At 41.4% G+C, this 15,929-nt stretch overlaps 1 protein-coding gene across 2 annotated transcripts in view; it reads right to left on the bottom strand.

Moving 5' to 3' along the window:
• The window catches only part of KLHL2 (kelch-like family member 2), a 185,102-nt gene that overhangs the window by 150,067 nt on the left and 19,106 nt on the right, over positions 1–15,929 (bottom strand). For both annotated transcript variants that reach the window (XM_006896654.1, XM_006896655.1), the window contains one exon: positions 10,163–10,288. In XM_006896654.1, coding sequence (XP_006896716.1) covers positions 10,163–10,288 — 126 coding nt within the window. Of the gene's footprint in view, positions 1–10,162; positions 10,289–15,929 lie in introns of those variants that run through there.

Here is a 15,929-nt window from a genome sequence, read left to right as displayed (position 1 = left end):
TGTTGTACATAGGGTCGCTATGAGTCGCAAGCGACTCGACGGCACATAACAACAACAACAGCTCATTTCAGAGGAGAGCCACAATATTTACAAATACTTGTTGAGTATACCACCAGAACTCACTACTGAGTTTAATCAAACATTTTAAAGCTAAATCAAACAATATTAAATTATCAAACTCTTATCAGGTTGGGTTGATCTGGGCCTTCTATCTTAAAAAAAATAACATTCTCTTTAGTATAAGACAATTTTATCTTACAAAATCATACCTCCCCACCTCCCAACACACCATATACCAGCTATAACTTGCAAAAAAGTAGCCATTATTCCCAAAATCTTGCTTCAATCAGTGAGATCAGAGGCTCAGAGACAAAAAAGCAGAGTAGTAAAAACAAGGAAGTTCCCCCTTCCCAGAAGTCAGGAAACCACTCTCAGCTACCTTTTCCTGGCAGCAGGAAGTTGATGCAAGAGCAGGAAATGACATTTAACCTCTTCAGAGATTGTTTTTTTCCCTGAAGAATTATTCAAACTGATTTCAACAAGACGTAGAAAGGGACAGAGCAGCATTTTGGGAGAAGAAAAAGAAAAGTTCTGATAAGCCCAGAAGATGGTTGGTTTTCAAAAACTGTTGGCTTGTGACTTCACTAAAGTGGTTCTAGTTAAGACACTTACCAGCCAGAACTCTGGCTACTCTGAAACTCTGAACTCTGGCTTTGTTCTGAAAATCTGCATCAAATACTAGCATGCTAACACAGTAGGTGAAATATTACAACACAATGAACAAGAAAGTTTTATTTTAGAGCTATAAAGTTGATACCTTTGAACTGTGTTGATTAAGAATACCGCATACATCATGAACTGCCAGAATAACAAACAAGCTCTATTTGAAAAATAGTAGCAAGGTGCTTGCTCCTAACAGGAAAGGATAGTGAAACTTATCTTACATGCATGTTGTCAGAAGGGGCCAGTCTTGGGAAAAGACATCATGATTGGAAGGTGTAGGGTCAGACTGAGTGGACCTTTTGTTGAGGGAAACTGACACAGTGACTGTAACAATGGACACAGAAGGGACTGTGAAAATGATAAAGGATTAGATCAAAGTTACATTTGTTGTACAGAGTTACTATGACTTGGATACAGTCCACATATAAAATATGACAAATAGATAAATGAAAGCTAGATCTAAATAATCCCTAGAGAGGAGGACACCAAAACTTGTAAACGGTAAATGGGGTGGGGGGAGGGTGTCTCGCAGGCAGAGAATTTCAGTTTAGCCTGTCAGCTTCTCTCTTTTTTAATAATTAAGGTTCCAAAAAGCAAAACATTTGGCCAAAGGCCAAAGAGTTTGTCTCAGAACTCAGGTCATTCACCTCAAAGCAAGAAGCACTACAGACTGCTTTCCCTGAAGTTTAATGAATTATGCTCAGGTCAACAGAGACCCTCTCACATAATATGAGCGGAATACTAAGGTACTTGTGCCTTACAGGGTCGAAAAAAATGTATGAATAGTTTGTAGTGTTAGCCTAAAAGTTGGCTTTCTTTAGCCATAAAGTTAATTCTCTTCTATTCTCCAACTATTTTATCTGCAGATACATGGTCTTATAAATTACCAACAGCTGGAGGACTAGGATAAGTGAGAGGCAGCTTCCCACAATGAGTAGCAAGACTTGTGGCAGCAACACTTGAGATGAGCAAGACATCAGGGAGACTAGAATAAGACTTTGGGGAAAGCCAAACCCTGGTGGCAACACCCCAGTGAAAGTGGTGTAGAGACTGTGGTATTGCTGCGAAGAATATGTGACAAGGTGTGATCTGAGGCATCTTGCATTTGTGCTGGGTGGAGTTGAAGGTTTTGCTGTTCTTATCTTTCATGATGGAAAGAAAAGCTGCTTGCTGAACTGAAACTGGAGCCTGGAATAATTGAGGAATTGTTTCTTGGAACTTGGGCCAAAACTTGGATTTGCACTGGGTGATATTGCCTTCCCCACTCTCCAATATATTGTTGTTGTCAAGTATGACTTACAGTGACCCTATGAACAAAAGATCTGAACCCTGTTCTATCCTGTGCCATCATCATATTCCTGACACAGAAAAGCTCACTGCCGCAGTCACCATGTCAATCCACCTGATTGAGGGTCTTCCTCTCCTTCAACAACCCTCTAGTCTTCCATCACGTCCCCCTCCAAAAAATAGCACCTCCTAGCAACATGGTCAAAGTATGTGAGGCAAAGCCTCCATTCTTACCTCCAAAGAGCATTTTGGCTGCACCTTCTCCAAGACATATGTTCTCATGGCTATTCATGGGATGTTCAGGGCTCTTCTCCAACACCACAGCTCAAAGGCGTCAATTCTATTTATATTATCCTTTTTCACTGTTCAGCTCTCAAATGCATAGGAAGTGACCAGAGAGCCTATGACCTGAATCAGATGCACCTTAGTCCTCAAACTGACATTATTACTCCTCAGTAAGATGAAGAGGTCTCAAACTACAGACTGTGGCTGACATTGAGAAGAATGGGAGTCCCAGAGCACTTAATCGTGCTCATGTGAAACTTATACCTGGACCAGGAGGCTGTTGTGTGAACAGCGCAGGAGAACGGCATGGTTTAAAATGGAGAAGGGAGTGCAGCAGACTTGTATTCTCTCTTCATATCTATTCAATATGTATGCTGAGCAACCTGTTCAAGAAACTGGACTCTATGAAGAGGAGTGTGGCATCATGATTGGAGGGAGACTCATCAATAACCTGTGTAATGCTGATGACACAACCTTCCTTGCTCAAAGTGAGGAGGACTTGAAGCACTTGTTGCAGACGATCAGGAAATGTAGCCTTTCAGATGGATTGCATATCAATGTCAAGAAAACAAATATTCTTACCACTGGACTGACAGGCAACATCATGGTCAATGGAGTGGAGATTGAAACTGTCAAGAGCTTAATTTTTCTTGGATCCACGTTTAATACTCTTCATTCCAGCCATCAGGAAATAAGGAGACATTATTGTTTTGTTGTTGTTATGTGTCGTCGAGTCGCTTGCAACTCATGGAGACCCTATGTACAACAGCCCTAAACTCTGCTTTGTCCTGCTGTCAATCACACTGTCTCTGACACACCCATCCTGATTACCTCAGTCACTGAATCAATCCACCTCATCAATCCAACCTTCCCCTTCTGCGCTGTCCCTCCACCCTACCAAGCATGATGTCCCTCTCCAAGGGCTGGTCCCTCCTTACAACATGTCCAAACTATGCTGGACGGAGCCTCAGAATCCTTGCCTCCAAGGAGCCGCCCGGTTTGACCCTTTCCAAGATGAGTCTGTTTGTTTTCCTAGTAGTCCATGGTACCCTCAATACTCTTCTCCAGAACCACAGCTCAAAGGCATCAATTCTCCTTCTATCCTCCCTGGTCATTGTCCAACTCTCTGATGCATAACAAGTGATTGGGAAGACCATGGCCTGTATCAGACACACCTTAGTTTCCAGAGAGAGGTCCCTAACAGCAGACTTCCCATGGCAATGCACCTTTTAACTTCCTGGCTACTGGTGCCAAGAATGTTGACTGTGGAGCCAAGCAAACAAAAGCTGTGAACAATCTCAATCTCTTCACCAACCATCCTGATGCTGCCAATTGGTCTAGTAGTGAGAATCTGTGTCTTCTTGACATTGAGCCTCAATCCATTATTGGAGGCTGCAGTCCTTGACCCTCTGCAGCAAGCACTTCAGGATCTCCGCAGTTTCAGCAAGCAGGGTTGTGTCATCTGCATAATGCAGATTGTTGATAGTCTTCCACCAATCTTGACCCCGCATTTCTCCTCATAGAGCCCAGCCTCCCGGATAATCTGTTCTGCATACACGTTGAAAAGGTATAGAGATAGGACACATCCCTGGGATATGCCCTTCCCAATTTTGAACCATGCAGTGTTTCCTTGCTCTGTTCTGACGACTGCCTCCTGGTCCAAGTATAGGTTTCGCATTAGCACGATCAAGTGTTCTGGGATTCCCATTCTTCTCAGAGTCAACCACAGTTTGTCATGATCCACACAGTCAAACACCTTTGTAAAGTCAATGAAACACAGATATACACTCCTCTGGTATTCCCTACTTTCAGCTAAGATCCATCTAACATGAGCTGCAATATCCCTAGTACCACGACCCCTTCTAAACTCAGCCTGAACTTCTAATAGTTCTCTGCTGATAAGCTGTTCCAGTTGTTTTTCGATAATCTCAGTAGAATCTTGCTTGCATGTGAAATCAATGAGACTGTTCCAAAGTTTTCACACTCTGTTGGGTCCCCTTTCTTTGGAATGGAAACAAATATAGATCTCTTCCAGTCAGTTGGCCAAGTGGTTGTTCTCCAGATTTCCTGGCACAACTTGGTGAGCACGCCCAGAGCAGCATCTGTTAGCGGAAATATGTCAATTGGTATACCATCTATTCCTGGGACCTTATTTTTTGCCATTTCCTTCAAAGCAGCCTGAAGTTCTTCTTTCATCGCCATAGGTTCTTGCTCATATGTTGTTTCATGAAATTCTTTTTAGTCTGGGAAAATCTTCAGTTAGAGACTTCTCCAACTTACTTCCCTAATAATCCCCATCCTCAGTACCACACCTGTGAGTCTGTGAGTCAACAATAAATAAACGACCCTCTTGCTACTGGTGTGGCTCGAGAGGCACGACGGGGCTGGGCTACCGGCTCTTTATCTGCTTTCTACTCTGGGGTAGTGAGAGGCTGTGCTATTCTCACTGCCTTTGGCCCTTTCAGAGAGATGGGCTCTGCAACTTCATGCCCTGTTTTCTGCTTATTGGATAAAAGTAATTTTCTTTGTTTTTATTTTATTGAGATTTTTTAAGTTTATAAAGAACTTGTGTTTCCATTCATTCACTGTTGCACATTTTCCTCCCTGCTCTCCCACCCCCAATTTGCTTTTTTCCTTTGGAGAAAAAGTTCTTTCATTTTTATACAGCTCCACCCCCCACCAACCACCACTTTACTATGCAGCTCTATTCTGGACTCTTTTTTTCTTTTAAATTTATTTTATTTCATTATTTTTTGTGTGTACTGTCAAATCAGATCTGACTGGTACAGGAGGAGATTCTTCCTCCTTCTCCAGCAGATCATATGGTTATCCTGGACTCTTGTCATACCAGTATTTTTCTCTCTAAGAGAAAGAAAAGCCATGAGATCCCAGTCTTAAAATATCCATGCTAGTTTTTCTCTCTATTCCACTTAGTAGCTACTACATTTTACATTCCAATAACTACTGTCACAACAGGATTAAAAAACCGAGAGAATGGACAGATTGAGTAGACTATCGCATCTATATATACTCCCCAAGAATACATGTAAATTCATATTTTTAGAATGTTGTTAAGAATAGGAAGAAAATCATATAATCCAATATTCTGTGAAACTTTCTCTCATCCCTATCCAATCCATTAGCCAACCAGCAACTAGTGTGTCCTTTACAAAATACAAATCTGCTCATGCCACATCCCTACTTAAAACCTTCCACTAAGTTCCTTCCATGGTAACATCAAATGTATAACGCCCTAAGTAGTCAGACCCTCTTTTACAACCTCTCTAGCCTCACTCTTACCAGGATCCCATTCTACTCCCCTTCAGATCCTGGCATTACTGCTAGCTGTGACTGGAATAATGTTGTTTAATATCCCCCAATTCCATTCTAACTTCATCTTGCTACCCTTATTTTCTTTCCAGATCTCAGCACAATTTTTTATTTTTTTCTTCTCAGAGAAGGCTTTTCTAACTACCTCGATCCACCTTGCATGGCTTCAAGTAACAGTTCTCCTTTATAGTTCTGCCATTAAAATTAACAGGTATGTGTGTGATTCTTCAATTAAAGTCCGCTTTCTGCAATCAAGTATAAGCCCCATGACAAGAGTAAGCTTATTTGTTTTGTTCACGCATTTATCTATAGCACTGGCAAATAAATGTTTACTTCTTAAAGAAATGAACAAATGACAGATTTAAATATGGTATACTTTTTGGGGAATGATACCATAAAGGGGCTAGAGAAAAGAAAACTAATCTCTTCTTGAGCCAAGCTCTCAGCATTTCAAAGATTCATCTAGAATACTTTTTCACACACATATACGAAAAAGTAGGAAAAACAAATCTCCTTTATAAAATGCCAAGAAAATAAAATAAAAATTGCTATGTAATATGTACCTTGAAATTTTTTTAAAAAGTAAATACTCATTTTTCAATCAACTTCTGAAGTCACGCTTCATTGCAGTGGCTTCTCATATACTTAGGAAGCTACCTACCACATTAAGCAATAAAGTAGGTCACTAATCCCCAAAATGACCACCACCATTATCATTTGTCTTGTCCAAACATTTTTTCTATAATCTTTGTGATAAGAAGTTAAAAGCCAAAAAAAAAAAGAAGTTAAAAGCCGAAACAGGATCCAAGATGGCGGCGGAGGCAGAGACAGCGTGGGGGGCTGCGGGAGCAGCAAACCACTTAAAGCAGGGCCATTATGGCCTTCTACAGACTTCAGCTTACTGATAATTGAACACTTAAACAGTTGATGACTGGCCCTCAGTGAAGATCAAGGCTCAACAACAGGAATTCAAGGATTCCCAAGGAGGAATGGGTGAGTCTCGTGGCTCCCAACCCCCTCCTGCAGAGCCTGCACCAGGCTGGACAGCCGCTGCAGCTCCATGAGGCTTCCACAGCCGGAGCCAATGGATTCCCTCACCCAGGATAGATGCTAGGCGCTGGTCCTCCTCAAGACTGGTACAGTGAAGCCACCACACTTACCACAACGTGGACTTGTTCTGGAGAGAATTCTTGGAGCCAGGATGGCTGCAGTGGGGGAAGTGGGCGCCCGCCGGCCGCCCACACAAGAGGGGCCATGCAGCCACGGAGCGCCCGTGTGGGGGTGGGAGGCGTGCCCCGCTGGCTGCCTGCGTAGGAGGTGGGGGGTGGGATGCATGCCCACCATCTGCAGGTTTGGGTTTCCTTGGACAGGCCAAAGAAGACGACTACCTATACAATGGATTGCTGAAAGTCACTGTGAGTCTGATGACCTTAACAGTGGCAGCATGCACAAGAGGACCGACATCCTAAATGCACCACATATTTTATTCTATTGAATGCTTCTGCCAAAAGATGGTTAGACCTGGGGGGAGTCTGTTCACAATTCTCAGGTCCCCTTTATCATATATAAAGGGGGAGAGCAGTGACACCTACTTCAAAATATAGTATGACCACTTATGGGGGGAGGGGGGGGTAAAAGTGGCAGTGCTGGAATTGGAGACACTATCCCTGACCACAGAGTCCTCAGTCAGGCGAGGGGACCAGACTTGGGTAGGGGCAATTGGAGGGGGAGTATACCAGCTAGCTCCTGGGGGGTGTTGCCCTGCCCGGTGAGAGCCGTCGTGGCCCTCTGCCTGGGGCAGGCTGCCCTCGGCCCCTGGCTCGGGGCAAGCCGTCACTACCCTCTGCCCAGGGAGGGCTGCCTTCGGCCCTCGGCTCGGGGTGAGCCGTCGCAGCCCTCAGGGTGAGCTCCTCAGTCCCCAGATTGTGCCATCTGACCCCTGGGTGGGGAAGGAAAAAAAAAAGAATGCCTAGGGTATCCAGAGAATGCTACCTAGGCCACCTTCTGCCACCCTCCCCCCACTCAGTTAAAATGAAAGCAACACCCTCAAAGCCTTTCTATTTGTAACTCAAAAGTTTGTTCTCTCTAGGTTTGCTCCCTTTCCTATAGGTAACCTTAACTCTGAGTTTTACTCCAAAATTAACCCTGAACCCAGTGCTGGTGACAAAAAGGAAATACAACTGACAGCTAAGGAAGCAAAGGAGGATGGAGCCAATGGGTTCAACCAGCCATCCCCACTGGACCCACCTGGGAAAACACTTTGCAGTCCAGAGGGGAGCAAATGACAGGAAAATATCTTCTAACAGAGCAAGAAGGCAAGCAGCTTTAACCCAAGACCACCAATAAGGAGATAAAGCGTCCTCCTTCCCCCCTTTACATCTACGCCCCTGTTCAGCATGAAGAAGCCAGAGAGTCGGCATCCAATTCCCAAATCAATAAGACAGTTGGTTTAGTTACCATTGGAAAATTGCTTGTCATTCCTCTGTAGCATCTGGTCCCCACTGGACCCTCATCATTTCCTTCACCTGCTCCCCCCACTAACCAAACTGTGCAGCTCTGCAACTGCATCCTGGCCCATCCTCACCCTTCTGCCCCCAACCCTCACCTCCTTGTACCCCCAATATGTTTTTCCCAATAAAAGGGGGGGAAAAGATGTTAAAAGCCCTAGCTCATAATTGTTCAGTAGACTTCTAACATACTGTAAATCATAAATGCAAGCCATATACATAACTTTAAACCTTCTAGTAGTCACATTTGAAAAGAAAAATAAGCAACTGAAATTTATTTTATTAAGATCTGGGTATGCCTAGAAACAAATGAAGTTTATTTTAATAAGATACTGACATGCCCAACATCTACAATAAATTCTGTGAGGATATTATGCTTATTGTCCACAATACACTCTGTGTGGATATTGTGCAGGCATATTATATATAATACACAAAGCAATCTACTTCTGTGCATTTACTGCCTCTGAAAGCCCGCTGCAGAGTCAGCTATGGGTTGGTTCTGGCTCGATGGTACACAACAATATATAAACTGGAGGGACTGAAGCAGTAATTGCAGTGGGTCAATGACTGTAGTTTGCAATACGGATTGAAGCTCAACATTAAGAAAATGAAGATTCTCACCACTGGGCCAATTGGCAGCATAATGATAGATGGAGAAGAGATTGAGATTGTAACAATTTCAGCTTGTTTGGTTCTACAATCAATATTCTTCGCACCAGCAGTTAGGAAATCAAAAGACAAACTGCATTAGGAAAATCTGCTGTTAGGGACCTCTCCAGAGGAGAGATCAAGGATGTCAGACTAGAGACTAAGATGCACCAGATCCAGGCCATGGTTTTCACAAGTATTGGCTATGCATCAGAGAGCTGGAGAAAGACCACGGATGAGAGAAAAATTATTGATGCCTTTGAGTTATGGTGCTGAAGAAGAGTAATGAACAAATCATGGACTGCCAAGAGAATAAGTCTGTCCTGGAGAGAATGAAACAAAGCTGTTATTTGGAGGCAAAGATTTTGAAACTCCGTCTCACATACTTTGGACATGTAGCCAGAAAGGCCCAGTCTTTGGAGAAAGACATCATGTTTGAAAGGATCAAGGGACAGTGCAGTGAAGGAAGACCTAGATGAAATGAACTGATAAAATAACTGGGATAACAAGGATAGGTACATCAGAGACAGTGAGATTGGCTCAGAATAAAGTAGGGTTTGGAGCTATCGTTCATAGGTTCACAATGAATTTTAGTCCACTCGATGGCACATAATAACAACACACACATACATCAAAGTAAAAGCATGAAGGCTGTTTTAACTCAGGCAGAGCCTCAGGGGATTGGAAACATGCACTTGCAACTGATTTCCTCTAAGGCAAGGTGCTCTCCAAGCAGACCCGGGGAGCCCAGTGAGAATCTGAAAACCAGAGAGATAGAGGAGGGCAGCCACAGCTCAGTATCTGAGCACAGATACCAACCCATGAGGTGGCCAGGTAGGACATGTACCAGCAGCAGCTTGGGAGCCAACAGCAGCTGCTGCTCAAGGACCGCAGATGGTAGCACAAAACCACACCACCTTATCTCCTGACATCCTTCCATGGGAGCCTCCCTTCCTTTTCCCACTGCCCAAGCACATGCTATGAGTAGACATATTTTGTTAATTTAACTGAGAATAATCAAATATTATAATTTTGACATAGTCAATACTTTAAAAATTATTAGTAAAAATGTTTAATTATTTTCTCCTAATAAATCTTAAAAATCAACATTTCTGTTATTAGAATGTCTCCTACAGACTAGCACATTTTAAGTCCTCAACAGTCACATTTGGATAGTGGCTACCATACTGGACAGGACAGTATTACTCTATAACCATACTTCTGATAAATTATTTGCCGTCTTCTTTCTTTTAAAAATACTGCATAAAAGGCTTTTAATGCTCTTTGTATCAAATAAAACAACCATAGGGGGTTTAGTCACTAAGGAAAACTGAAAGACAAAGAAATCTACAGTTATACATGCATTAATGTAATGATACCTTCTTAATTCGTTCATGACTTTAAAAGCTTTCTTCATATGCCAAGGATTCACTGTCATTGGGCAGTGTTTTTCAGTGTTATCATCTTTTGAATCGAGAGACTTCTGATGACCCTGCTTTGTGCATCTGTGTATAAAAGAAAAAACAAAAAGAAGAAAAAGACCTTATTAGAGATAATTTAGTTTAGGCTTATCAGACTATAAGAAGTATAATGAAAATGCTTAACTCCTCCTCCAGCCCCACAGGAAGGGAATCTCACAGTATGTCATGGCATAGGGATTAAAGCACAATTCAGAACCCTTTCTAATGGTCACTATGGTTACCTCACCCCCCAAAAAACCCAACATCATTTCCTTGGTCAAAGATACCACATACAGGAAACCACAAAAAGTTTAGTAAAAGTGATTTTGCAGATACTTGACATAAAAATGCAAGGAAAGGATCTTCTCTGTTGGAAATTAACTTACTTTTACAATCTGTCACACATTATTTACAAACTAAGACGAGCAAGATCACATTTTGTACGAACTTCAAAAGCTTAGAATATAATTTGAATTTTATTTTCTACTTGCAAGGATATTTACTCCTACATATTTTAGGACTAAGATGCTCTCATGGTACAGTGATTAAGAGCTCTGAGTTGCAAACTGGAAGGCCAACAGTTCAAACCCACCAGCCACTCTGTGGGATAAAGATGTACCAGTCTGCCTCCCTAAAGATAAAAGCGTGTCTTCGAACCTCTATGGGCAGCTCTACTCTGTCCTGAAAGGTTTCTATTTATCCAGAAGAAATGAAACGAGGAACCGTTTTGGCTTGCTTTTTATTCTGTATCTAAATGATCAACCTTGGTACCAGCAGTCAGGAAATCAGGAGACTTATTGTACTGGGAGAGTCTGCATTCGGGGGCCTCTCCAAATTATTTAACAGTAGTGATGTCAGTTTGAGGACTAAGGTACATCTGATTCAGTCCATGGTTGTTCCAATCACTTACTATGTATCTGAGAGCTGGACAATGAACAGAGACGAAAAAAGAATAACTGACACCTTTGAGCTGTGATGTTAGAGAAGAGCACTGAACATCCCACTGACTGCCAAAAGAACATACAAGTTATGTCTTGTAGAGAGTGTAACCAGAGTGCTTCTTGGAGGCAAAGATGATAAAGCTTTATCTCACATACTTCAGGCATGCTAATAGGAGCTATCCCTTAGAGAGAAACACGATGCTCGGAAAGGTAGAGGGTTGGCAAAGGAGAGAAAGAGCCTCATCCACATGGACTGACACAGTGACTGTCACAATGGGCTGTTGTGTGTCAGGAAGTGTGAATATGGTACAGGATAGTTGTTCATAGGGTCACTATGGGTCATTCTCAACAATACCTGCATAACATCTACTGTGCTACAAGCAGGGGTTTTTTTCTATCATTTGGTTAATCACTGTACCAGTAATGTAATCTAATAGCCCTTATAATCCCGTTAAACAGATGAAGAGATTGAGGTGAAAATAGTTTAGGACTTTCATAAATTTTGGGACCAGATTAAGGATTCTCATTCTCTCATTCTTTCTTAAAATATTAATCAATGGCTATTTACCTTGAAAATTACATATTTCATTTTTAAGAGCACAAAATTATCTTACTATTGTTGTGTAAATTATTCTTTAAAGACTTGGAAGTTAAGAATAATTTAATAAAATCAGGGTATCATAGAAGCTGATTCATTACAAATTAGCCTAGTGGAACATCTACAGTTAATGACTGTTATTATATAGATTATATACTATTATACAGATTATATAATGATTTATATAATCTATAAATTTATCCAAAAATTCACATTATAATGGATAAATTTTTGGTATGTAAATTAACCTCAAAAACATATTAAATAAAAAAATTCAGGTTACCAAGTTTAAAAAAAAATGCCGATATATACATCATATACATACATACATATATGATATAAACACAATATGTTATGTGTCATTGAGTCAATTGTGACTCACAGCAACACTCTGAACAAAAAATCTGAAACTTGTCCTATCTCGTCCTATCCTCACCGCCCCAATAGACTTTAGTCCCTTGCTGCAGTAACTAGGCACCATGTCAACCCATATTGCTGAGATCTTCTTCTCTTACATTGATCCTCCACCTTTCTAAGCATGATGTCCTTCACCAAGGATTGGTCCCTCCTAGCAACATGCCCAAAGTATGTGAGATAAAGTTTCTTTGATTACTTACTATGCATTTGAAAGGTGGAGAATGACTAAGATGACAGAAGAACTAAAATGTTTGAATTGTGGTGTTGGAGAAGAGTACCGAATATTCTGCGGATTACCAAAAGAACAAACAAGTCTGTTTTAAAGAAAATGCAACCAAGATGCTCCTTGGAAGCAAAGGTGGTGAAATTTTAATGTATCTACATATATGTTGTTATTATGCTATGTACTGTCAAGTCGGAACCAACTCACAACTGACCCACCAGTGGGTATTCAGAGGTCATTAATCACAGGAGAGGATCCTGTCCATCTTCCTCCCATGAAGCAGCTGGTGGACTCGAACCATGTACTTTTGAGTTGGCAATGTAATTCCTTACCAGTAAGCCATCAGAACTCCCTATGCATATAGGTTGTTGTTGTTCTTATGTGCCGTCAAGTCGCTTGCAACTCATAGCGACCCTATGTACAACAGCCCTAAACTCTGCTCTGTCCTGTGCCAATCACACCATCTCTGACACACCCATCTCGATTACCCCAACTACTGAATCAATCCACCTCATAGAGGGCCTTCCCCTTCTGTGCTGTCCCTCCACCCTACCAAGCATGATGTCCCTCTCCAAGGACCTGTCCCTCCTTGCAACATGTCCAAAGTATGCAGACAGAGCCTTAGAATCCTTGCCTCCAAGGAACAGCCTGGTCTGATCCTTTCCAGGATGAATCTGTTTTCCTAGCAGTCCATGGTACCCTCAATACTCTTCTCCAGAACCACAGCTCAAAGGCATCAATTCTCCTTCTATCCTTATTAGTCACTGTCCAACTCTCTGGTGCATAACAAGTGATAGCAAAGACCATGGCCTGTATCAGGCACACCTTAGTCTCCAAAGAGACACCATTGCTCTTCAGTACTTTGGAGAAGTCCCTAACAGCAGACTTTCCCATGGCAATACGTCTTCTAATTTCCTGGCTGCTGGTGCCGAGAGTGTTGACGGTGGAGCCAAGCAAACTAAAGCTGTGAACAATCTCAATCTCTTCACCATCCATCCTGATGCTGCCAATTGGCCCAGTGGTAAGAATCTTTGTCTTCTTGACATTGAGCTTCAATCCATATTGGAGGCTGCAGTCCTTGACCCTCTGCAGCAAGTGCTTCAGGTCCTCCTCAATTTCAGCAAGTAGGGTTGTGTCATCTGCATAACACTGATTGTTGATAGATTTTCCACCAATCTTGACCCACATTTCTCCTCATATATATGCATATATAAGTACATATATTTATTTATACACACACACAAGTATATGCATCTCATACAAAGAATAGCAGGCAAAAATCCTTATTTATTGTTGCATTTCTCTTCATATCTTTTCTCCTTGCCTATTTCTGAAAAGATGATTTATTTTAAACTATTATCACTCATAAATATATTCAGTAGAGATTTCTGAGAGTGAAATACATACCAAATACTAGTCTAAGAACTTTTAGTACATCAGTCAACAAACCAAACTCTCTGCTCTCATAAAACATAAAATCTAGTGGACTGAAATTATAGATAATCCTCAATTTATGAAAAGGTTCCATTCCAACACCTCTGTCCTAAATTGTTTCTGATGTAAATTGAGTTCCTTTTTGTTTTCTCTATTACCGTCTCTTATTTCAGTATGTTGTTGTTGCTATATGCAGCTGAGTCGCCTGAAACTCATAGCAACACTATGTACAACAGCTCTGAAGCCTGCCTTGTTTTGAGCCAATCTCAGTGATTCTCACTCTTACATATCTACCCCAACTGTACCAGTTACTTTATCAATCCATCTCATCAGGGGTCTTCTTCTCCTGTACTGTTCCTCCACATTTCTGAGCATGATGTCATTCCTGAAGTGCAGGTCCCTCTTGGCCACATGCCCAAAGTATATGAGACGGAGCTTCAAAATCCTAGCATCCAAGGAGGAACTTGGCTTCACTCTCTCCAAAACAGACCTAACTGTTTTCTTGGTGGTCCATGGTATGTTCAAGAATCTTCTCTAGCCATCAGACCTCAAAGCCAGCAATTCTTCTGTCATCCTTAGTCACTGCTCAGCTGTGATGCACAACAAGTAACTACAAAGACCAAGGCTTAAATTAGGTGCACCTTAGTCTCTAGACTGACATCGTTGCTTCTCAGTACTCTGGAGAGGTCCCTGACAGCAGATTTTCTCAGTGTAATTCATCTTTTAATTTCCTGACTACCAGTGCCAAGAGTGTTAATTGTGGAACTGAGCAAGCTGTAATTGTTAACCACCTCAATCTCTTCTCCATCCATCATCATCCTGCCAACTAGCCCAGTGGTGAGAAGGCATGTCTTCCTGATGTTGAGCTTCAATCCATATACTAGTATCTTTATAAATGGCATCTTTGTCTTTGGGAGATGGCAAGAAAATGGTAACACCATCAGAGTACTTGCTGCAACAATAATACAGTAATATTACTAATGATAAGTTGTTGTCATTGCTGTTAGGTATCTCTGATCGATAAGATAAACAAAACAAACCCCCAAAAGTAGTTTTCTGTGTGTGGTTCATGATAACTGGTTCATGATAACTGGAATACATCATACGTCAGATATTACCTGTACAATAAACTTATTAAAATGTGTTGTGAGGAAAAAAAGCAAAACAAAAACAGGAAAGAGTATCAAGTGATTGATATGTGGAGTAATAGTGATTTGAGGGTACTACCTGCAGTACTCAACAGAGTGATCAAAGAAGGCTGAACTGAGTATTGTCTTTGAGAAAATATTAGGAGGTAAAAGAGTTTTCAAAGAACGTATCTTGTAGAAGAACATAACAACAAAAGAAACAGAGCAAAAGCGAAGGTGTTCCAGAAACTGTTAGTTCTGTAGTAGAAGCAAAGTATTAGGCCCAGAGTGGCTGGGTACATGCACATCATATAGGGCTTGTAGGGTATTTCAGAACTTTGGCTTTTACTACCAATGAAATTGGGATATACTGCAGAAGAGTGACACAATCTGACTTTTATTTTAAAAGGATCACTTTGGCTCCTGGTTGAGAATAATCTATATGAGGCAGATGACAGAAAGATGCTATTTAGGAAGTTTATGCACTAATGCAGTGAGACATGGTGGCAACTGAAAGCAGGTAGTAGTAATGGCAGTAATTGAGAAGTACCTGGGTTCTGGATATATTCTGAAGGTATAGCTACAGGATTTGTTCCCAGAATGGTGTTGAATGTCAAAGAAAGTGAGAATGCCTCCAGGCTTTTGGCCTGAGCAACTGAGGAATTGAGTTTCTGTTAACTGAGACAAAGATGACTGCAGATGGAACTGGTTTGAGATTTTATACATGCTGACTTCAAGAGATCAGGCATCCAAGTGGAGCTGCCAAATCAGCAGTTGGATTAAGTGGAGATGATGTCATAAATTTACAAAGTCTTACATTTGAATGAGATCACATGGAGAACAAATGTAGATTGGGAAGAGGAGATAACCAAACACTTGGAGCATTCCAACATTAAAAAGTAACCTCCAACTTTAAACACAGTAGTTATGCATGCTCCTCCTCCAC

Source organism: Elephantulus edwardii, unplaced genomic scaffold, assembly GCF_000299155.1.
Source record: "Elephantulus edwardii isolate Elephantulus edwardi_28Jun2011 unplaced genomic scaffold, EleEdw1.0 scaffold00188, whole genome shotgun sequence".
In the NCBI taxonomy this organism is placed as follows: domain Eukaryota; kingdom Metazoa; phylum Chordata; class Mammalia; order Macroscelidea; family Macroscelididae; genus Elephantulus; species Elephantulus edwardii.
This window is presented reverse-complemented; position numbering and strand designations above follow the sequence as displayed.